General features: G+C 45.7%; 1 protein-coding gene across 2 annotated transcripts in view; it reads right to left on the bottom strand.

The window, feature by feature from the left end:
* WHSC1 (Wolf-Hirschhorn syndrome candidate 1) overlaps window positions 1–24826 on the bottom strand; it is a 65276-nt gene that overhangs the window by 3819 nt on the left and 36631 nt on the right. For both annotated transcript variants that reach the window (XM_008569145.1, XM_008569137.1), the window contains exons 11-20: window positions 23895–24095; window positions 22611–22790; window positions 22153–22309; window positions 21810–22015; window positions 19950–20053; window positions 18221–18490; window positions 16903–17019; window positions 3035–3176; window positions 2637–2743; window positions 1266–1470 (exon numbers count right to left, since the gene is read on the bottom strand). In XM_008569145.1, the coding sequence (XP_008567367.1) occupies window positions 1266–1470; window positions 2637–2743; window positions 3035–3176; window positions 16903–17019; window positions 18221–18490; window positions 19950–20053; window positions 21810–22015; window positions 22153–22309; window positions 22611–22790; window positions 23895–24095 (1689 nt within the window). The remainder of the gene's footprint in view (window positions 1–1265; window positions 1471–2636; window positions 2744–3034; window positions 3177–16902; window positions 17020–18220; window positions 18491–19949; window positions 20054–21809; window positions 22016–22152; window positions 22310–22610; window positions 22791–23894; window positions 24096–24826) is intronic.

A 24826-nucleotide genomic window follows, 5' to 3' on the forward strand; every position in this document is an offset into this window, starting at 1 on the left:
AAAAAAAACCTGTCTAGTCGAATGCAAATTAAAACAGTCCTGGTGCAGTGAGGGACATGGCTGCTCCATCCAGCCTCCGTAGAAGGCACAGGCTCCCAGTGGAGCCTGAACTCTGCAGGGCCTCCAGGTCAGCAGTGACCACCAGGCCCCTGAACACTGAGGATTAGCTTTTCACTACCTTTTGGCACCTGAATGAAATTTTACTGGGTGCGAGACTGGCACTCCAGCACTGAGGGGACAAGCACAGGGACAGCTCTGTGGCTGTAGCTCTGCGGATGGGTCCGCTGTCCACTCTGGCTTGCCCTGTGATCCTCCTATTCACAGGGGACCAATTTCCTACTCCGATATTGATCTTCCTGGCATTAATTTGTGAAGACTCGGGCCGAGCCCGTGGCGCACTCAGGAGAGTGTGGCGCTGGGAGCGCAGTGGCGTTCCCACCGCGGGTTCGGATCCTATATACAGATGGCCGGTGCGCTCACTGGCTGAGCGCGGTGCGGGCGACACCAAGCCAAGGGTTGCGATCCCCTTACCGGGCACAAAAAGGACAAAAAAAAAAAAAAAAAAAAATTTGTGAAGACTCTGTGTTAGGTTAGGGATAACTCTATCATCCATTTTTGTCTGTTAACCTTGGTTTGTCGTCTTTTGCCATACACTTTTTTTTTTAATGAACAGGTATGACTTCTCTTATTATAGCTTTTCGGTTTGTTTTTGGGCAAGGGCCTCTTTTCTTCTGAGATTACAGTTACTATTTTCATGGTGATGCCCATGATCTGTCTGAAAAATGTGGTGGTGGAGGTAAGTGGAGCCTGCTGTTTTCTTCCACACAGCAGATCAGCAGATCTGCAGCTCTGCCTCCTGAGGCACAGGCGTCACCTGGAGGAGAGCATGCCTGTGCATCCTGGGCAGGGGCTCCAGGCCCTCCTGTCCTGGGTTGCTGCAGAGACCCTTCTGGGAAGAGCTCTGCTCCTAGGACCACCTCCCTCTTCCCCCCCCACCACCTGGCATGGCTCGTGTCAGGCTCCAACACGAACCAGGGCTCCCACCGGCTCCACAGTCACCACAGGTCTTCTGTGCTCAATGCACAGATCTAGAATGTGCAGCTGGTGGAAAGAAAGTGAGGACTTTCACTATATGAGTGACCAACGAATTTGCAACCAGGTGAACTCAGTCAGCAGAGGCCCAGTGAGAACAACAGTCCAGTGGGAAAAGCCTGTCACACACACGGGGCTCCCCCAAGAAGCTGCCATGGAGCCCAGTCACCTACCGAAGGGCCGCTTGCCCAGGCCTAGGCAGGACAGGTGGTAAGCCTTGGTGCAGAGCTTGCGGTCACACAGCACCAGCTGGCCACCGTCGCCACAGCGGAAGCACTCGTCCTCTGACTGCCTCCTCCCCTCCCCTCTTGCTCGACGCCTCCTGGTCTTCTTCTTCGTCTTTTTGCCCTTTTCCTCTGAAGAAAGGGATGCTGAGGTCTAGAATCAAGAATAAGCACAGTTCACTTAAAAGAATTACAGACGGAAGCAACAAAAGGCAGACCATAAAGAGAGGTCAAAAGAGCAAGGGTCAGACACAGGAGCTTTGGGAACTGGCGGAGGCAGTCCAGTGTTAAGAAAAGAGGGAAAAAGGGACATGCCTGATGGGGTGGTCACCAAACACAATCTTAGACAATGTGCCTGAGCTGAGCACAAAGACTGACAAAGCACAAACTTTGTAGAAAACCTCCTGTGGTAACGTGTTTTAGTGGCTGGCAGACGCAAGGCTCTGAGACCTGCTGACTGGACACGCGGGCGAGGGATGCCACCCAAACAAAGAGCCCCTGCCTGCCCCCCATGCTGCCTCCTGAGTTCTCTTCACTGAGAACTTCAGTGGGAACGTGGCAGCAGGGGCAGCAGCCATTGGGAAGCACCACTGACAAGGCTGAGCTGCTGCCCGTGTGCTCAGTCCCTGGTTCTGTGCAGCACAGGGAGGGAAATAACTGTTCTAGGTACAAATGTCCCCCTAAATTTACGTTCTTTCTGGAACCTTGGATGTGACCTTATCTGTAAGTAGGGTCGCTACAGATGTAGTTAAGGTCATATTGGAGCAGGGTAGGCCCTAATCCAACACGATTGGTGTCCTTAATGAAAGCGGAAATTTGGACACAGACATGCACAGGGAGGATGCCACATGAAGATGAAGGCAGAGGTCGGGGTGAGGCTTCTACAAGCCAGGGAATGCTGGAAACCGCCAGAAGCTGGAGGAGAGGCCTGGGACAGACTCTTCCAAAGAGCCTTTGTAGGGAGCACAGCCCTGCCCACACCTTAACTACAGACTTCTGGCCTCCAGAACTGAGAGAAAATAAATTTCTGCTGTTTAAGCCCCCTAGTCTGAGGTGCTGTGCTATGACGGCCACAGGAAACATGTCCAGTGAAGAACTTGGAACTGGCCTCTGTGAAGAAAAGGGCTTGCCTGCCAGACCATGCTCCAAACCTGCTGTCCCCACCCACCACAGGGACCTCGCTCCTGCCCGTTACAGCAACAAGTCAACTTGGAAGAAGCCACTGTTTGCTAGAAGACGTGTGTTCCCAGATGTCTGAAATGCCAACAGCAGCTGTGAAATACACAGAGCTTCATAGAAAGGAAGTTGCAATGACTTTACCTTTGGCCTGTCCCCAAGGAATCCACTGCAATTGGAAGCTCCGCATCGACAGACCGTTTTTTCGTTGCCCAAACAATCGAGATTATAATTAAAAGTCAGCTCTGTGCCTGGGAGGAGAGGAGACAAACGCCACACTGGAAACACTTTCCTTCACTTTGGAATACTAAGGAGCTTTCTCAGGTCTATAAAATACGCTGTTATTTTCATATCTACATGGCATAATCCATGGCTTTTCAATTTTGCTTCATAAAACAGATATTCAAAACAAAACAAAACTTCCAAACCGCCACCCACCTCCCCCAGAGCCTTTTCAGTCTGGCCACATGCAGCATCCAGCAATAGCCACTCTGCTGCCCGCATGGCCAGAAGCCCCCATGCTGAGTCCGCAAGTGTTGTACCTGCAGGAATGTCACACACAGCAAATAGGCCCACTCGGGTGTCACCATTCACTGTCCACTTGAGGGTCTCACAGTTGGGCTGGCAGCTGTGATTCATAAATCGAGAATAGTTTCCTTTGGGGCCAGCATCAATTATACGGTCCTATAAGGTGGAAAGTCAAGTGATATATGTGGTCAACTTTTAGCAATTACATGTTATCTTTAAAGAGAATTTCACTGTCATAAGATATGTTGGACAAGTAGTGTTGCTTGTTGTACTGAAAACCATGGTGTCCCGTGTCAACTTGGACAGGACACCCCCAAACCAGTCCTGTTTCTCTCGCTCATGGAGGGCAGGCCAGGACCACATGGAGGGACCAAGCCCTGGCGAGCATGGTTAAAAATGGAACAGGGAGCCAAGCCCCCAACACCGTCTGTGACAAGCAAGGGAGCCGGAAGAGATACTTGTGCCACAAATGACTGAAGGCCAACATCACAGCCCACAAAAAACTTGCACCGACAGACAGGAAGAGACTAACCCAGTTAAAACATGGGCATAGGATATCGACAAACGCTCCCGAGGAGCAGATGAGCATAAGGGAAGACGTTCAAATTCCCAAGTAGCTGAAGAAAAGCAAATTAAAATAACAGCTCTGATTTTGCGTCCATGACGCTGATGTCACTTTCACCATGATGAGGGGCCACCACAGGGCTAGTGGGACAGTTTTGAGAAAGCAGTCTTGCGAAAGCCATGAGAGTCACAAATAAAAGTACACTGTGGTCCTGGGAATCAACCACTGAAATCCAGCTGCCTGCATGCAAAAGGATATTTTCATCTTATGGGGCAAAAACTGAGACAGTGCCAGTGCCAAGCAATAGGGAAAAGGACAGACCAGACAACAGCCTGACCTCTTCACTCTGGAAGTCTCGAGACCCACTGCACAACTGGGTGGGGTCCCTGTTCTGTGAGGGGAGTAACCAAAGGGAGGGAGGGGAGGCTTCAATGGCCAGATAAAGGACCACAGTCACCAGTCAACGCAGAAGGTGTATTGAAAGGGGACACCAAAGTGCAGAAGCCCGGAGGTCCACGGCCGTCTCTCCCGGGCCCAAGAGCACATGCTGCAGAAGAAGGCAGCAGGCCTGGGCATTGCTGTTCACACACCACCGCCTCTAACAGTGGCCACGATGTACCCAGACCCTGCCACAACATACCTCCCTAGGTGCCCCTGCCCAGGATGGGCTGGCCCTGGTGTCCCTTCTACACACTCACACCAAAACTTAATCTACACCCACCTTTACAAACAGAAACGGCATCAGAAGCTGCCGCTCTGCAGCGTGCTGTGTTAGGCACAAGCACGCGGCCAGCTGCAGTCTCATGTTGTTCCTCACACTCCTTGCACAGGGCTGCACACGCCACCTGCCCTCTACTGGCGAGTTTTTAAGCTGTTTCCCACCTGTGCTGTGATGTTGCTGCAATCAACATGCCCACCTACATGCTCTAGAACCCTGAGATGAGAACAGTGCCAATCGCCCGCCCACAGCAGGACAGCCCCAGTCCTCAACACCTGCGGCATCCCGACGGGCCCTCAGTATTTTAACCCACACCTCTCATGTTACTAGTGAGGTTCAGTGTCCCTTCCTTTTTACTGGGATGTATATTTTTTCATCTGCAGACAGTCCACCACGTCTTTACCCTGTTTTATTTATCTTTCTCTGAATTGATTTGCAAGTCTTTTCTATATATTCTGAATATCAGACCCTTTATAACTATGTGTCAAAACCTTTCTTATATGAAAACACTTGAACTTTAATTCTATAGTACCTTTTCTCACACACACACACACACACACACACACACACACACAAAACAACAAGATAAGTCAGAGGAAGGAATTAAAGACAAAGAAATTTAGAGGTTAGAAAACAGAAACAGTAGAAAATATTGGGTTTTTTTTAAAAAAAACACACAAAATATATTTTCAAAGATATATACACATCCAAGGGTGAATTCCAAGCCCAGGAGTGTGGATTTATGTGAACACGGCAGAGAAGCAGGAAGTGGGGACCAGGAGCCGTGAGCACATGCCACAGCTATGGGGCACAAGGAGACTGGGAAGGAGCCGACCCTTGTGACCACGTGGAGCGCAAGGACGGCTGGACACCCCAGCCATGAGGTACAGGAGGAAAACAAACCCAGAGTCACTTTCATGAACACTAAAAGGTCATCTGAGGAAATTCAAACCCATTCCTGATGAGAACTCCTCAGGAAACCAGGGTTAGAAGACACTTCCTTAGCTTGATGAAGGGTACGGAAAGCTGCCGCCGGCTGTGTGTTACAACGAACCAAACACTCAGGCTACAGTCAGAAATGAGACAAGGCGTGCTCGCTGCGGCTGTCCCCCCAGTACTGCAGGTGCTGCGTGGTGTGGCAAGGAGAAAACCAGTTGAGGAGAGGCGAAGGGTTTCTTTCAGAGAAAGAGACAACGGAGTTACGGACCCCGTAACAAGGCGGAGAAGCTGAGTGCACGGGTTTCCTTCCCCTCTACCCTCCTCTCACATACGCAAAGCCACAAAAAAACATGGAAATGCACATGTGTAAGTGGAGCGAGTTTCTGGTGCAAAGATACCTTGACAGTTTTACATCAGGGCATAGAAGATGACGTGAATGAACAGTGACAAATACTGTTTCTGGTTAGGAGATGGAATGTTGTAAAAATATAAATCTTCCCAGATGTAAGTTTACTACAATCTCAATAGAAATATTAATGATTTTTAAATAAACCTGGTCAGGCTGTCCATATGGAATGATAAATCTGCCACACTAGCCAGTGCTTTATCTTGAAGCCTTGTGCAGGAAAGGCAGATGTGTTCTGGGAGGCGTCACAGTGCTCATGATGCACTCCTATGAAAACAGCATGGCCCAAGCCCCAGAGGCAGGGTGCCCAGTGGGGGCGAGGCCAGGGCCGAAGCAGTCCACGTAGCAAGCACTGATGTCTTCCCGTCACTTCACTTACAAGGATAAATTCCAGGTGGATTAAAGAGCTAGGAAAGTGTGGGAGATATGTTTTATAATTTAGGGGCAGGGAAAGCTGTGCGAATCTTTGGAGCAGTTACTGGCCAGATTGGAAAGATCCAGGGTTCTTGTCACAGGGGCACGCAGTCTACTGTTGGTTTGATGGAGGCTGATTTACCATACAACCCACATCTCTGCAGGCGCTCACAGTCTCAGGCCCCGTCTCCCTGCCTTCCAGAAGGTTGCCCTACTTTTGGAAGATGGTCCTTTCTAAGATGTGTCATCTCAGCTTCTCAACTCACCACACCTTTTTCCACTGCCCCTCTGAGCTCTCAGTTCTGCTCGGAGCAAGCGCCACTCGTTCTGCACAGGTGCTGCTGGCCTCTCCTTGCAGAGGGACTTTTAGGTTGATAAATCTGTTTTGTCTGTCTCCAGTTTCACTGAAGATGCATTTTGTGTACCCTCCCCCCACCCCTGGAAGTGAACAGCCACTCTCCTCTACCAGAATCCTATGTATGGATTCTTAATTTGACTACAGATCTGATTCTCTTTGATTTTTTCATTAAACCCTACATTTAACATCTTCCCAAGCTGTCAGATACACATCTAGCTCACACTGTAGCCCCAGGTCCCCTCAATCCCCACAACCATAAACAGCAAGAGCTGAGTCAGGACCCTTTCAAGGCCCTCTTCTACCTGGCCTGCGTGAGCTTTCCTTATTACCATTCAGTAGTGACCCTTTTTGGCCTTTAGCAATGCTTTCTTCAAAGTCTATCTTATCGGATATTAACATAGCGATAGCATCCTTCTTCAGATTGGGATTTGCTAAGTTTTACATTTTTTCATACTCTTACAACCTATCTGGTTCATTTTTACTACATATATCACAGAGATTCAAGTTGGATTCCTTATTTTTAGCCAATGTGAATCTTAGTCTTAACTTACAAATTTAAGCCACTTACATTTACTATGATTACTGACAACTTTGTATTCTCTAGTTTTCACCTTGTGCTTTCCAATTACTATCACTTGTTTTTCTCTTCTTCCTACGTCACCTTCTACTGGACTGACTGACTTTCTTCATGGTGTTTTTTACCCTTTAATAGTATGGAAGTTACACCATCTGCTTCTACTCATTTGGTAATTTCACATATAGTTTTCACATGGATACTTGACAAACTCTAAAGTTAATAAAATCTCTCCCCTCCATCCACCCAAAACTAGAAGCTCCCCTTGGCTTTGCCCCGTGCCTCTGACACTCCCTGTGACTGTATTTAATGCCTCTCTATGTTCATATTCCCTCCTTCCACCAAGCAGTCATCAGCACCCATCACAACTTTGCACAACCTATTTAGATTTATCCACATATCCACAAACTTATTTATTCACCATTACTTCTTGGATCTCACATCTAACTCTGAAGTTCAATTTTCTTCCTGAAATAGCTCCTTTATTATTTCCTTCAGCTACATTGTACTGATGGTTAAGTTCCCTGCATCTTTGTCTGAAGCGATAGGTTAAGAAGGGTGCTGAATGGAAGGGGTGGGTTATTTTCCCTGAGCACTCTGAAGTTCATGTGGCTTTTATCACACTTTGAGAAATCTGACAATCTAACTGTTAATCCCTGGAATATGCTCTTACCTGTCTCTCTGGTTGCTTTTAATCTCTGTAGTCTTTGGTATCCTACAGGGTTTTTTTGTTTGTCTGTTTTTCAACAACATATCTAGGCATAGATTTATTTTTATTTATCCTGTTCAAAACCTGGTGAGTTTCATCAGTAAGATAATACATGTCACATAGATTCGCAAAAATTCTTTTCTCACATTGCCTCTCCCCCAGATCTCCTGTCTTCCCTGTCTCTTAACCTCTTTACAGAGTTTTCATCTTTTTGTCTTTCTGTGCTGCAATCCAGAGAATTTATTTCATGCAGTCTTCCACTTCAGTAACTTTCCCTATAGCTATATAATTTTTCTTAACTCATTCATTGGATTAATTCAATGACTATATTTTTCAAAAAATTTATCATTGTAAAATAAACCTAACAAAATTTACCATCTTAACCATTTTTAAATGTACAGTTTAGTGATATTAAATACATTTATAATGTGCAACCATCGGGCCGAACCCATGGCGCACTTGGGAGAGTGCAGCACTGGGAGCGCAGTGACGCTCCTGCCGCGGGTTCGGATCCTATATAGGAATGGCTGGTGCGCTCACTGGCTGAGCGCGGTGCGGGCGACACCACACCAAGGGTTGCGATCCCCTTACCGGTCACGAAAAAGACAATAATAATAATAATAATAATGTGCAACCATCACCACCATCCATCTCCAAAACTCTTCTCATCTTGTAAAACTGAAACTGTACCCATTAAACAATAACTCCCCCTCCCCCTCCCCCAGCCCACCTCTATGAATTTGACTACTCTGAGTTCCTCACAGAATTGGAATCACACAGTATTTGCCCTTTTGCTACTTGTTTGTTTCTCTTAGTATAATGTCCTCAAGGTTCATCCATGTTTAGCATATTGCAGAATTTCCTTCCTTTTTAAAGCTGAATAATAAACACTCAACTGTACGGATACACAGTCATGTGCTGTACGACAACGTTTCAATCAACGATGGACTACATATACAATGGTGGCTGTACCAAGCAGCCTAGGTATGTAGAGGGCTATACATCTAGGTTTGCGTAAGTGCATGCTACGATGTTTGCACAATGATGAAATTGCCCAACAATGCATTTCTCATTTATCAGAATGTACCCCCGTCTGTAGTGGATTGAATTATGCCCCCCCAAACTCCCTGAAGCTTGAACTGTGTCCCCCAAGTTTTGTGTATTAGAAACTTAGCCCCCACTGTGACTGTTAAGAGGGTGGGAAATCCTATTATGGTCATTGAAGGGTGGAGCCTTGAAGAGGTGATTGGATTGTAGGACTGTGCCGTAGTGAGTGGATTAAAAATGGTGGTCGGGGGCGTGGTGCTGAGGGCTTTAAAAGGAGAGGAGAGTCTGCCTTTTGCTCTCTGCTTCCACCATCTTGTAGTGTGAGACTCCTGGGTCACTTTCACCACCACCAGATGCACTTTGGACTTCCCAGCCTCAGAAACTGTAAGCAGTAAATTTCATTTTTCTTTATAAATCACCCAGTTCCGTGTATTGTCATAAGCAACACAAACAGACTAATACTGATGTCCTTAAGCAACACATCACTGTACCACATTTTGATTATCCACTTATCAGTTGGTTGACGCTCATGTTTCTTCCATGCTTTAGCTATTGTGAATGATACTATGAAAATGGGTGTACAAATATTTTTGAGTCCCTGCTTTCCATTCTTTTGTGTATATAACCAGAAGTGAAACTGCTAAATCATACGGTAATTCTATTTTTAACTTTTTGTGAACCCACCATACTGTTTTCCACAGCAGCTATTTTATTTGACATTCCACCAACAGTGCACAAGGGATCCAACACTTGCTATTTTCTGATTTGGGGTTTTATCGTTTTGTTTTGTTTCTGGCAGCTGGCCAGTACAGGGATATTTTCTGGGTTTTTTGATAGTAGCTATCCTAATGGTGTGAGGCAGTATCTCATTGTAGTTTTGATTTGCATTTTCCCTAATGATTACTGATATTGAGCATTTCTTCATGTGTTTATTGGCCATTTGTATATCCTGTTTGGAGAATGTCTATTCAAGTCTCTTGCCTATTTTTAAATTGGGTTGTTTGATTTTTGCTGTTGAGTTTTAGAAGATCTCTGTACATCCTGGACATTAATCCCTTATCCTATAAATGATGTGCAAATATTTTCTGTGGGTTGCCTTTTTACTCTGTAGAGAATGTCTTTTGATGCACAAAACTTTTAAATTTTCATCAAGTCCAATTTGTCTACTTTTTCTTCTGTTGTCTGTGCCTTTGGTGTAATATCTAAGAAATCATTGCCAGATCCAGTGCTGCAAAGCTACTGCCCTATGTTTTCTTCTAAGAGTTTCACTGTTTTAGGTCTTACATTTAGGTCTTTGATCCATTTTCAGTTAATTTTTCTATATGCTATTAGGTAAGTGTCCAAATTCATTCTTTTGCATGTGGATACCCAGTTTTCCCAGCATAATTTGTTGAAAAGATTGTCCTTTCCCATAAAGAATGATCTTGACACCCTTGTGAAAAATCATTTCACTATATATGCAAGGTTTTATTTCTGGGCTCTTTATTCTGTTCCATCGGTCTGTATGTCTGTCTTCATATGAGGTACTATACTGTTTGATTACTATAGATCTGTAGTAAGTTTTTTTTTTTTTTCGTGTCTGGCAACGGATCGCAACCCTCAGTGTCGCGCCCGTACCGGACCGGGACCGGCAACGGGATCGCAAACCTCGGTGCTGCACCTGCACCTCGCTCAGCCAGTGAGCGGGAACCGGTCTGTATGTGGGATCCGAACCCTCGGCGAGAGCGCCACCGCACTCCCAAGCGGCGCACTGTAGCAGTGCGCCACCGGGCCGGCCCTAGATCTGTAGTAAGTTTTGAAATCAAGAAATGTGAGTCCTCCAGCTTTGTTCTTTTTAAAAGACTGTTTTGGCTATTTGAGGTCTCTTAAGAGTCCATATGAATTTTAGGGTGGGTTTTTCTATGCCTGCAAAAGATGTCACTGGGATTTTGATGGGGATTGCATTAAATCTGTAGTTCATTTTGGGACGTATTGACAGTTAAGCAATATTAAGTCTCCAATACACAAACACAGGATATGTTCCCATTTGTCTTCTTTAATTTCTCTCAGTAATGTTTTGTATTTTCATTGTACAAATCTTTCACATCTTTGGTTAATTCCTAAGTATTTTATCCTTTTTTTTTTTTTTGGCAGCTGACTGGTACAGGGATAGAACTCTGGACCTTGGTGTCATCAGTACCACACTCACCAACTGAGACAACCAGCCAGTCTTTTTTGGGGGTATGCTCTTGTAAATACAATTATTTTTGTAATTTCATTCTCAGATTGTTCATTGTTAGTGTATAAAAATGTAACTGATTTTGTGTGTTGGCTTTGTATCCTTCTACTTTGCTGAATTTATTTATTAGTTCCAACAGGTTTTTTTTGTAAACTCTTTAGAGCTCTCTACATAAAAAATATCATCTGCAGACAGAGATTATTCCCTACTTCTTTCCATTTGGATACATTTTATTTCTCTGTAATTGCTCTGGCTAGAACTCCTAGCACCACGTTGAATAGCAGTGTAAAAGCAGGCGTCCTTGCCTTGCTCCTGATCTTAGGAAAAGCTTTCAGTCTTTCACTAATGAATAAGATGTTCACTATGTTTTTCATATAATGGCTTTTATTATGTTGAGGTATGTTCCTTCTATTCCTAGCTTGTTGAGTGTATTATCTTATGATAAAAATAAAAGGGTGTTGAATTTTGTCAGATGATTTTTCTGCATAAAATGAAATGATTGTGTGGTTTTCTCCCTTCATTCTGCTAATGTGGTATATTACACTGACTGATTTTTGTACGTTGAACTGTCTTTTTATTCTAGAAATAAGTCCCACTTGGTCATGATATATAATCCTTTTAATAAGCTTCTGAATTCTTTTTTGTTTGTTTTTGATGGGGGGGGAGCTGGCTGGTAAGGGGGTCTGAACCCTTGACCCCGGTGTTAGCTGCTGACTTCTATTTGCTAGTACAGGTGCTCCTCTACTTACAGTGCGGCTATGTCCCAATAAACCCATCGTTAAGTTGAAAATACCATAAGCTGAAAATGCATTTAACACACGTAACCTACTGAACATCACAGCCTAGCCTAGCCCACCTTAAACGTGCTCAGAACACTTACGTCAGCTTACACTTGGGCAGCACCATCTAACACCAACCTGTTTCATAATAAAGTGTTGACTAGCTTGTGTAATTTATCAAATACTGTACTGAAAGTGAAAAATAGAATGGCTGTATGAGTTCTCAAAATATGGTTTCTACTAGATGCTGTCACCTTCACACCATCATAAAGTCAAAAAATCATAAGTCAAACCATTGTAAAGTCAGGGACTGTCTGTATTTTATTGAGGTTTTTTGCCTCAATATTTACACGGGATATTGGTTTGTAGTCTTCCTTTCATGTACCGTTGTTGTTTGCCTTTGGTATGAGAGTAATGTTTACCTAATAGAATGAGTCTGAAAGTGGTCCTTCCTCTTTAATTTTTTGGAAGAGTTTGAGAATGATTGGTATTACTTTGTCTTTAAATCCACCAGTGAAGCCATCTGGTCTAGAGCTTTTCTTTGTTGGGAGATTTTTGATTACTGATTCAATCTTTTTACTGGCTTTAGGTCTGTTCAGATTTTATATTTTTTTCATGATTTAGTCTTGGTAGGTTTTGTGTTCTAGGAATTTGTCCATTTCATCTAGGTTATCCGATTCATTGGAGTACAATTGTTCATAATACTCTTATAACCCTTTTTTATTTCTGTAGAATTGGTAGTGATGTCCCTAGTTTCATTTCTGACTTCAGAATTTGAATCTCCTCTTTTTTTTTTTCTTAGTCCATCTAGCTAAAGCTTTGTCAATTTTATTGATCTTTTAAAAAACCAACTTTTAGACTCATATAATTTTAGAGTTACAGTGCTCTAATTTGAATGTATAACAACTTAGCTTCAATAACATAAAAACTCAGCTCCTTTACTACTTTGTCCCCACCCCTTTTAGTTGTTGATGTCACAAAATTACATCTTTTTATATATTGTGTGCCCCAAAACATAAACTAATAATTCTTTTAAACACATTAGTCACTTAAATTATGTAGAAAATAAAATGTGGAGTTATAAACCAAAGTTACAATAATACTAGATTTGGGGCTAATAATTATCTTTTTTGTTTGTTTTTTTGGCGGCTTGCCAGTAATAGGGATCAAATCCTGGACCTTGGTGTTATCAACACCATGCTTTAACTGAGCCAACCAGCCAGTCCCCTAATAATTTTTTTAAATGTATTACTTTCTGGGGAAAAAAAAGAAAAAGAAATAAATAAATGTAACAGTTTCTTAAATCACGTAGAAAACAAAAAAGTAGAGTTTTAAACCATTGTTACAATAATACTAGCTGCCCATGTAATTTACTTTTACTGAGATCTTTATTTCTTCATGCAGCTTCTGGTTACTGTAAAGTGCTCTTTCACTTCCATCTGCAGGACTCCCTTGAACATTACTTGCAGGGCAGGTCTAGTGGTAATGAACTCCCTCAGCTTTTGTTTATCTGGGAATGTCTTAATTTCTCCCTCACTTTTGAAGGATGGTTTTGCCAGGTATCAGATTCTTGGTTGACAGTTTTTTTTCTTTTAGCACTTTGAATATATCAGCCCACTGCCCTCAGGCCTCCAAAGTTTCCAATGAAAAATTTGCTTATAATTTTATTGAGGATCCCTTGTACATGACGCCACAGGGCTGGTGGAGGGGGGGATGCATAGCTGGTACTGTGCTAAGAGCTGAAATTGACCAAAATTAAATTATCATCCAAGCTTTTCTCTGGAAGTTGCAAGCCTTCACTAGACTCCAGAGTTCCAAAATAGTCACATCAGCAGCTGCTGCCAGTGCAGCCGCGGTTGTCTAGGTGAGGAGACCAATTCCTGGTGCTTCCTGATCACCATCTGCCCAGAATCCTCTTAATAACTGTATTTTAACTCCCAGTTTTAACTGTTCAAATCTGCCTGATTTACCCCTAGTGTATGTATGTATGTACAAAATCTCGTGTGTGTATGTTCTCTAAACCTCTTTTCATGACTTTAACCATTTCTAACACACTTATTTCACATTATCCTTCAGACTTAGCCTTATTAACTCAGCAAAACCTTTCACTTTGAAGGGTCTGCTGATGGGGGTAACATTCTATTGTGCTTTGCAAACATTTAAGTGGGGCTCATATTTTATTTTTATTTTGTTTTTTATAGGAAACAATGAGATATGAATTGTTTAAATGTCTCTCTCAGGACTGGCCGTTTAGTTCAGTTGGTTAGAGCATGGTGCTGATAACACTCCAGAGTTTGATCCCTGTACCCACAGCTGCCAAAAAAAAAAGAAGAAGAAGAATGAATGTCTCCCATGTGTCACAGGCTTTATCCAAGTATCCCAGGTGAATTACCATGTCAGAGACCAATTTGTGTGTTAAATGCTTGACTTGGCATGTCTGACAATACACAAGTCATTTACATTTAGAATCTAAAACATAGAAAAGGCATAGGCCTAGGGTTTCAATTTCTAACAAAAAATAACTCCCCTTGCTCTTTCCCCAGATAAGAGAGAGAAGGTATTTGCTGCCTCCTGGGACAAGTTTATTGGTCCCTTCCCTAGGGCTATAGCCCTTCAAGGTGTCTATACAGGGACCTCAGCTCCAGCTGGCCACCAGGCCTCTGAGCAGGCTTTGTCACAGTCCCCACAAGGGTTAAAATGCAAGCCCCTTACCATCCCACGATCCCCAGGGAAGCTGCTCGTAGCACTCTTTCCTCCTGCTCCAACCTCGCAGAGCTTTTCTGTCTGCACAGCAAGCTCAGCCTCCTTCCCTGTCAGCTGACAGAAGTGCTGCTAGGGAATTTCACTGGGAGAGGTCAGGCAATTCTTTCTCTATAGTTGGTTATTCTTGGTTTTCTGATCATTCTGTACTTCAAAATCCCTGTTCACCTGCTTACTGAGTGTGCAAGAGCCCACCTCCTAACCAAGGCTTGTGTCGACAGGGCTCTAGAGGAATGTGCTGGGTGCCATGCCCTGACCGCCTGGGGGAGGAAGTACCACCCACCTCTCTAGCTCTAGGGCCCACACCCTTTTAACTAATGGTTTTATTTTAGGTCTATCTATTTATTTATTGATGGCTGCTGGCTGGTACAGGGATCTGAACCCTTGACATTGGTTTTATAACACTGCACTCTAACCAACTGAGCTAGCAAGCCAGCCCCAAATCTTTTATTTTAAAAAATTGCAAACCTACAGAAAAAGTGGATGAATAGTACAGTGAACATCAGTACACACTTCATCCAGATTCACTACTAACATTGTACCACATCTGCTTTTTCTCCCCCTCTATTTTGTGTCTGTATGTATACATATGTCCATGTGCATGCATGTACACATGTGCAGGCACATGTATTTATGTGTGCGCATGTGCGTGTACATATGTGTGGGCATATATATACACGTGTGCAGGTATACACATATACACATACATGTACACACGTGTAGGTGTACATATGTATGTGTGTGCAGGTATGCATGTGTGTGTTCGTATACATGCATACATATATATGTATGTGCAGGTGTACATGTGTGTGTATGTACACACACACATTCTTCTGATCCTCTGAAAGTCAGTTACTGACATCTGACACTTGACCCCTAAACACATCACAAGGCATTCTGCTGCATAGCCCACAGCACCTTCCACACCTGAGAAATTTAACATCAAGAACAGCTTCAGGCCTGGACAGTTAGCTCAGTTGGTTGAACCGTGGTGCTGATAACACCAAGGTCCAGGGTTTGATCCCTATACCAGCCAGCTGCCAAGAAAAATAAATAAAAGCTTCTTATCCAAATTAGGATTTCCCCTACTGTCCCAAAAAATGCCCTTTCCCCCAGGATATCGTGGAGAAGCATGCCCTTCCTCTGGGTGTCCTGTCAGTCTCTCTTAGCCCAGAACCTTTGTCTTTCATGACACTGACCTCATTGAAGAGTCTAAGCCCCGTGACCTGTGCCAAATGACACACAGCCCCATGCTCACCTGGGGCAGGCTCCACTGGCCACAGCTCCCCACATCCCCCTGGGAGAGGGCCACAGTTTCCCCAGGGACTGCCTGACGGGTCCCTGGAACCATTCTTACTTCCGCAGCAGCACTTTCTCTCTAGATATCATCACATCTTCTTTCTGTCTTCCATGGATTATTCAAAAATTTTGGTCTGTGATCATTTTCTATCTTGTTTTCAAGCACTATTATTAACCTCCTCTTTTAAAAATAGCCACACTTTGGGCCAGCCCCGTGGCTCACTCGGGTGAGTGCAGTGCTTTTAGCACCAAGGCTGTGGGTTCGGATCCTATATAGGGATGGCTGGTGCACTCACTGGCCGAGCGTGGTGCAGATAACACCAAGCCGAGGGTTGCGATCCCCTTACCGGTCAAAAAAAAAAAAAAATAGCCACACTTTCCTGCTAGATTATGAGCTTAAGGGCAACAAGAGGCAGAAATGTGCATTCTGTGTCAACCTTCCTCTCAAAGAACATCAGGCGCCAAGGAGGCTGTGCCATCCCAGCTGAAGGTGGACAGCAGCAGACGGCCGCCGTGTGCAGGAAGGAACAACACCCACCTTCCTGGGTGCCATGGTCACTAGAGGGACTGGCCTGGGAGGGCCTCACAGAGGCAATGCTCCAAGTGGTTGGACGTCAGTCCCAGACCTGAGAGCATTCCAGATGCACTTTACCTATATGTTTATCTCCTTGTTTATGCCCACTCATAAACGGATTGTCTCATCATAATTCTACTGAGGACACTGACCTCCTCTAGCACTCAGGTTCCAAAATGTTTAAAAATCTGGGCATCAAATAAGCAACGAACAACCAAAAAAGACTCCACTACGTAACCAAAAAGATATGAAACCTTCTTCATCTGTGCTTTTTTCTTCTCCCTGACCCTAGTGAGACTGCTTGGTATGCTCTTCGGGCACTACTGAACACACTCCCAAATGCTCTCACTAGCTCTGGCCTTCAGGCAGCTGCTGAAAGACACCCTGCACTTCAGAAGAAAATGTGCCGATGTTTGGAAAAAAAGAATTAAGGAGATGAAAGAATAATGTCACAATGCAACACCCCATTCTACGGTCGGCCGTAGGGCCCGCCCCGTCTTTGGGACGCTTCGGCAGTGTTACCTTGTCTATGGTGAGCATGTAGAAGTGGGTGATGTCGTTCTCGTGCGCGTACTTGATCCTTGCCATGCACTCCTCCTCATCAATCAGCTCCCCGACATACTCATTGACAAATTCTCCCTGGAAATCAGAAGAGCACGGTGAGGATGGGAGTGCACTGACCACTCTCAGCATCAGGGCTCAAGGCTACCCATTGCCACCACTCAGATCAGGGCCCCAGGCACATCACAACACGGGCGGGGGGGGGGGGGGGGGGGGGGGGGGTGGGGGGGGGGGGGGGGGGGGGGGGGGGGGGGGGGGGGGGGGGGGGGGGGGGGGGGGGGGGGGGGGGGGGGGGGGGGGGGGGTATCTTGCAAAGTAAATTCAAATGATCTCATCCATATTCTATAAAAGCTGTCAATGAAAAATTTATTTACGTATTCTTGAAGTAGCAACATTCTGGCCCCTGCTTCCTACAATAGCTTGTCTCTTAGGAGTACTGTCTGCTAACCAAGCTTCCACACAGCCCCATTACATATCAATTCCCCTAACAGAGAAAATGGTTATAAATAATTTGAGAGGCTACACAGAGAGTCTGGATGAATCAGCAATCATGACAGAAAGGGGACTGAGGTTGCTGGGGGTGTTTCTAAGCAGTCTTTTGGGCCACAGCTGGGACTGGCACCACGGCTTCCAGTCTCTCTGTGCTGGATCAGCCCTGAGTGTGGACCTGGGGTCTGAGGCCACCTGGCCTTAGGCTATTGCAATGCATGCTAGGGCTGGGCTGCAGAAAGATAATCAATTCCACTTTCCTCTTTCCACACTGAGTGCACTTGGTGCTTCCACATGAGAACAAAGGCGGCTATGAGGGGCCACTGGTGCGTACTAACAACTTCCTCCTAGACGATGCCAGAACCATACCTCAAAGGAGCCTACTTTTCATGTCTGCTCAGTAAAAGCCCCTGAGCATCTGGCTACTACTAGTGTGAAAATCTTTCTGTTTCATGAAAGCAACCATCAAAATTCTGACCTAAGGCATGCTTTAGGGAATTCATGCGTTTTAACACCGATAGATGTCTTTCATGTAACATCTTAAGATATTCAACTGTAACAATTCAATTCAAAAAACGTGTTCTAAAATACTATTCTTGGGCTGGCTGGTTAGCTCAGTTGGTTAGAGCGCAGTGTTCAGATCACTGTATGGGTCAGCCACCAAAAAATAAAATAAAATAAAATAAAATACCATTCTTACATGAATGCAAACACAGTAAGCAGACCTAAGTCTAAGTAACCAGTGAACCACAGTCTCTTAGAAGCTGGGGCAGAGTGCCACAGCACATACCTTTCTGATGTCCCTCTTGGCGACCAGGCCCCACCCTTTGCCGTCTGTCCTGATGATCTTGGTCTCGGGGTACTGGCGCTTGGTGAAACACTGATTCTGGCAGTACTCGCCCGCAGGACACACCTGCGGGTGGCACTCGAACATCAGCATCCTGTTTAAACACTCCGAATCAAAGCCACAGGGATTCTCATCTGTGGGCTTACAGTTGCACTTTGGGATTTCAGAAATATCAGCTGTATAGATCTGAACTTTCCCATAAGGCTTATTCACCTGCAGGGAAAAAGTAAGCTGGCTTGGCCCAAACGTACATGGAGAGCCTTCCAGACTTCCCTCCCCGCCCAGCCTCCTGGTGGTCTTTATGCTTCAGAGGCCCTGCTGGGACATATCATCAGAAGAGCCCCCCACCCAGACTCTGGAGGAGCTCTTCTCTGCCTACTTAACACAGGAGGCAGACAGATCAAACCCTGGCCTAGGGGCTTTAGAAGGTGGGGCTGGAGTGTGATGTTTCCTTCCCAACACCCACCCCCCATTATTTTATCCTACTGTCTATGCTCCTCATTTATAAAAGCAAGGCTCTTGTAGGATTGAGAGAAAGCATGCCAGCTGCTTAGTACAATGCAGGTGTCCAGCCAGTGTGGGACAGGCACTCTCTTCAGGCACTTCCCCATCCGTCCTGCAGCAGGCCCCAGGGAGGGCACTCCAGGGAGAAAGTGGTGAACAGGAGGGCACAGTCTCTGCTGTTAAGACCTTGTGGCTCATTATTAACAGAAGAAGAGCAACCAAATAATAAAAGTAGCAGCAAAAAAGGAAAAGAAACTAAAGCTGAAATGGATAATTTTAGGGAAGATGTGGTGAAAGACATCCTTTTCACTGCTTTGGTATGACAAATTGTACATCACCTCGGAGAACAATCTGGAAATATTCCCTAAGAATCTTAAAAGTTTTATGCTCTCAGACCCTGTAAATCTTTTCTGGGAATCTATCCCAACAAAAATATTAAATACAGATGAACATGCAGAATGCTTCCTTTACACAAAGACATCAGCTTTTAGGAGCAGAGACAGAGCCCATGACCCGGCTACAAAGCAGTGGCACGCTTGTGTCGAGAGGCCATGAGCACTGGGCGATGGGATGTGGGCAGCACCATCTCGCCAAGTGCAGGCTACTCTCACAGAGCTGTGCCCTGGCTATCACTCCCACTTCCTGCTCGGGCTCCTGGGCTCACTGGAGGAAACACGGGGACAAGGAGGAACATCTACTGTCCTTCCTTGATCTCCACACCTTTTGAGGTAGGAAGGCCATTTTTCTCAAGGACTCCTGCTGACTGAGCCGTACTGTGGCTGGGCACTGGCCCCTAATGACCATCTCTTATCTGAGCTCATCTCCAGCACACAGTGACAGCCTGCTCCAGCTGGTTGGCTCGTCCCTCAGTCCCTCCTGCTCCAGGCGGCCTAGCCAGAACTGTCATTCCAACCCTTCTCTGGGTGCTACGCCAAGCATCACACTCTAAGGCATAACAGACCACCGGTCCATACGCCCCTGACTCCGCAGGCAGTCACCCTAGTGTAAAAAGAGCACATGCTCGGTGGCAACGGCTCTGCTATGTGCCTACGACTCCCGTGTGGCTGTCCACACTGGGCACCACAGATACTGACTCAAAATGCAGCCTGAGCAGGAAGGGTCTGCATGCCTGAGAGTTGCGCACATACGTGCAGCTCTGACACATCACCTTGATGTGCTTATATGGTGGGGGCTTCCGCTCACTCTCCTGTGTCTCTCGGGCTTCCCTTTGAAGTTTGATTTCACGAAAACGAGCTTCAGCTTCTTGCAGTGCTAAAAAGTCAATGAAATACAAGTGAAAGATTTTAGTAAATAAATACATTTACCTTTTAAAGCTCTATATTTTAATGGTTTACTCTAAACTTTCACTGGTAAGTATAGTTTCTAGTTTCCATAAAACTGCCATGGAAAACTGTAAAAGGGCAGGTGTTTTTAAATGCTGCAAAGCATTTGAAACAGAAGAGCATCATGTGACTTAAAGGACCCTGGGTGGTTGCCTTGCATCGGGTCAATACGAGGAAGGCCCCAGGGTAGGTCTCTGCCTGGTGCTCCCCGTCCTCACTGTGGTCTAGGGACAGAGCACCAGGATTCAATACTCGGGACTTGCTGTCCTAAGATAGAAAACAAAAAAAATACTACTTTGTCCCTTCCAACAAAAAAGGGGCTCTGGGAAGTGAACGACAGGCTCCAGCAAGAACAGAGGAAACACAAACGGCTGAAATCTGCCCTGAAAAGACAGCCCTGTGTCAACGCTAGGCATGTCCTGTGGTCTGTACAAGTCAATCACGCTGATGGGTCTAGCTCTACAGGATGCCAGCACCAAGAATCAGGAGTCATCCCCCACCACTGACTGTCACACCAAACACATTAGGCTACCTCTTGATTTCACTATCTCTCCCTTTTAATAATTTTTGAAAATCTTTTGGTGCCCACCCACTCTTATTCAGACCTCTGAGTGCCCAGTGTGTGCTGAGGATTCAAAGGAGAGAAGACAGACTCCCAGTGCTCAGTGCAGCCTGCAAAGCCGTTGGCAGCCTGGAGCCGGCAGAGCGTTCAAAGCTCAGACTCCTACCTGCCTCTTTGCAATCAGCTGTGACACAGTTCTGGGTCTCCCTGAACGAGCCGTGTGTGCACGCTCTGTCCTCACTCACTCTTGACCGACCTAGTGTAAACGCCAATTCCTCCAGTGAAATGACCACCTTCCCACACTGTCTCCTCGTGCCCAGGCCATGGGCCAGCCGGGCCGCATCAGTGTTCTTCTCCATCTCCCACCCCCAACACCTCATGAGGCACCTGATGCCCAGTGTGTCTGCTGGAGGGTAAAGCAAGACGAGAGCCTCGCGCACAAGGTCCAGACAAACAGTACACTTTCCTCCAGATCTGCATCTTACATAAAGGCGAGCTATGAAAAATTTCTGTAAATTAGTACTAAAAATAATTTATCAAAAGTAGCATTACTGTGTTTTAATAAAATGAATCACAAACCACTGTTACAAAAGCTATTAAACAGTATATCTTGGGCCGGCCCCATGGCGCACTCGGGAGAGTACAGCGCTGGGAGCGCAGCAACGCTCCCGCCACGGGTTCGGATCCTATATAGGAATGGCCGGTGCGCTCACTGGCTGAGCGCGGTGCGGGTGACACCACACCAAGGGTTGCGATCCCCTTACCGGTCACGAAAAAGACAAAAACAAAAAACAAAAAAAAAAACCCAGTATATCTTAGTCTATGCCTCAACAAATAAATCAGTCTATAAACTTACTTTTTTCTACATAATTTTCTTTTTATTTAACTAATTAATTTTGACAGCCAGCCAGTACAAGGATCTAACCCTGGATCTTGGTGTTATCAGCACCATAATTTAACCAACTGAGCTAACTGGCCAGCCTACTTTTTTCTAATTTAAAAATACTGATAGAATGCTTAGCCCACTATTTTCTACAAAAATCAAACTCCGAAAAGCAGAAATAAGGATTAATAAAAGGCACATGAGAGTGCTATTCAACTCTCTATCTGGAAATCTCCGTACCGTTTTTGAAGACTCTTCCGATCCCTCTGACCCCTTGGTAGCGGCTGCCCCGGTCCCCCTCCATGTATGGGAACACTCGTGCCTGATGCGTCCAGTAATAATCTTTAGACCCAAAGAAAAACACAGGGAATTCTCCAATCTCGTGCTTCATTTTCTGAATATTTGGGGGAACATTTTTGGGATGGCAAACTTCTGCTGGCCACCATCTATTATAAATATTAAAAACAGGATTCATAGACTCTTCAGAGAGAGTGACAATAACTTCAATATTTTAAGTACTGTAAAGTGAAACAAACACATTTAAACAAGAAAAGTCATAAAAGCATGATTCTATTTCTCACACCTGTAATTCCCAAGTTTAACCCAGATAATATCTTGGAAATGTAGCTTCTTCCCAGCCCTGCAGTCGTTGCAGAACCAGCTGCCATCGGGCATCTCAATGTTCAGGCAGTCGGGGTGGAAGGCCGCTGGGCAGGACTCGCAGCAAAGAAGGCTTCCCCCTGCAAAAGGAGGGTGGGCTGGGCTTAGCCTGTCTCACACAGCCCAGCCCAGATCCAACTCCGCATAATCTGCAGCTATTACACATCCAACTCAAACATCAGGCTGAAAACAGCAATCTGTACATTCACACAAAAGCTAATGTTATTTTCAAGACAAATCATTTCCGCTAAGTCTGTGAAATGATTATAGTTACCTAAGTAACATCACGACATACTATTCAACGTGGAAAACAGCCTCCGTGTCTGAGAGCCACATGCTAAGCGGCTTCTGCAGATGGCACACCACGCTCCCACGCCTCACCTTTGGAGCACACAAAGCACCAGCTCACGTTGACATGGGCGTGGTGCCTCTTCCCCTTCCGAGCAGTGAAGTGACTTGTGCAGATGATGCTATTGGAAGCAATCACCGAGCACCCGGCTGCCAGACAAGCGTCCCCTCCATGGTAGGCAACAGGGCAGCGGACACACCGCATCATTTTACCTGAAAGCAAAGAAGCATACCTAAAGACCCCAGACACTTCTGACTCTAACTGAAATGAATAGGACAACCAGAAATTACTAACCCTCCATGAATTTGCAAGTTAATGCTGAAACAAACTTGAGGTATTTGATGAAAACACCTTTCATCAAGGCAAAGATGCTTCAAAACAATGTTTGAGAAAATGGTCAAGCATCTAAAATGCCCTGTTCTGGGCCGAGCCCGGGGCGCACTCGAGAGCGTGCGGTGCTGGGAGAGCAGCAGCGCTCCCACCGCGGGTTCGGATTCTATATAGGGATGGCCGGTGCGCTCACAGCGCTCACTGGCTGAGCGCAGTGCGGCCGGTCTCAAAAAGGACAAAAAAAATAAATAAAATGCCCTGTTCTGGGCCGAGCCCTGGGCGCACTCGAGAGCGTGCGGTGCTGGGAGAGCAGCAGCGCTCCCACCGCGGGTTCGGATTCTATATAGGGATGGCCGGTGCGCTCACAGCGCTCACTGGCTGAGCGCAGTGCGGCCGGTCTCAAAAAGGACAAAAAAAATAAATAAAATGCCCTGTTCTAAAAAAAGGTCAACCAGTGTTTCTCAGCCCAGGCACTGCACCACATTTAGCAGCATCCCTGGTCTCTCCCACTAAATGCCAGTAGCGTGTCCCCAAAATATCCCCAGACATTGCTAAATGTCCCCTGGCAGGCAAAATCACCTCTGGTATTGAGAAGTACTGACAACCTGCCACCCTCAATCCCACACATCTAACGCTAAGTAACGTGGTTGTGATCTGACATAAAAATGTTTTCCTTGCAAATGAAGGGGCCATTAAAGCCAGAGCAAATAAAATCTATCAAAACAGTTCAAAGGTTGCCCCTCTCCTAAAATTACAAATCTATAAGATGATATTTAGGATGGAAAGAGAGAATGGGAGCAGGTCCTCTGTCAAAGAAAAACCCTAACCCCACCAGTGTCAAATCATTAACAGAAAAGCAAGTATTACCTGAGATAACTAAAGTTTGTGACCTCTGGTGACAAACCCAGCAGCTGCCATGCCCACCTGCCCAAGCACCAGTATTTCTGCATGGGAACCCACCCCAAAGCTGCAAGGTGCATCCGTACCTTTGGATGGTCTTGGGTTTGAAGGGTTTGAAGCATGGCAGCTCACACAGCTGTGCAGAGGGCAGCGAAAGCCTCGACTCTCAAACACAGTCAGAGGGTATTTTTTCACACAAGCTTCATGGTAAAATTTTCCACACTGAGTCACAACACAGCGCTTGACATCTGTCTTGCTCTCCTTACACACAAAACATGAGTGAATCCCTAGCAAACAGTTAAAGATGGGGGGGGGAGAGAGGTACAAAGAACAAGAATTAAATTGTAATTCTAAGCCACCAAAACCAAGCAACTCTTTTTCAGAGGCAGCCTGTGTGGCTGAAGCATCTGGCTCTTTCAACCTTACTGACTAGTTCAAGCCTTCCCCAAAAAAGAAGTCCAGCCATCAAGGGTTACCTAGGTGTAACCTGAGCTCCAGTGTCCCCTGAAGTATAGCAGAGTCTTGCTGCGCAGCCTGGGGGAGGCCCATTCTAAGTGGCAAGAAGTTTGAAGGAAGGGACCACTCTGAAGAAAGGCTCTCCCTCTCATCTACTCGAGGGCAGATAATCAACTGTGGTGAAGAGTCACTTATGACAAGAGGTAGATGCCCCAGAAGTGGGGTGCTGCTGCTGAACTATCTTGGCTTGGGTGGCTCTCCAGGTGCCCTCCTGACCCAGGACATGTTCCAGCGACAGCCTGGAGACTCCCTGGGCCCAGCTAGAGGACAGAAGGGGCCATACTGTGCAGCCTGTCTTCCCATCATGATCCCGGACTGTTCAGGCAAGACCTGTTGTGGTAACACGGCAGCAGGACAAAGGTGCCGAGCACTCAGGCAAGTGCGGAGCTGCTTCTTTTCTGTTAAAACCAAAGCTCCAATTGACACTGTCTTCTTTCATAAAGAACTCCATGTTCCTATGAACTTCAGTGTCCTGTGACCCGCCAGGTTACCTGTACTAGTA

The sequence above is a fragment of the Galeopterus variegatus genome, unplaced genomic scaffold (assembly GCF_000696425.1).
Source record: "Galeopterus variegatus unplaced genomic scaffold, G_variegatus-3.0.2 Scaffold26, whole genome shotgun sequence".
NCBI lineage: Eukaryota > Metazoa > Chordata > Mammalia > Dermoptera > Cynocephalidae > Galeopterus > Galeopterus variegatus.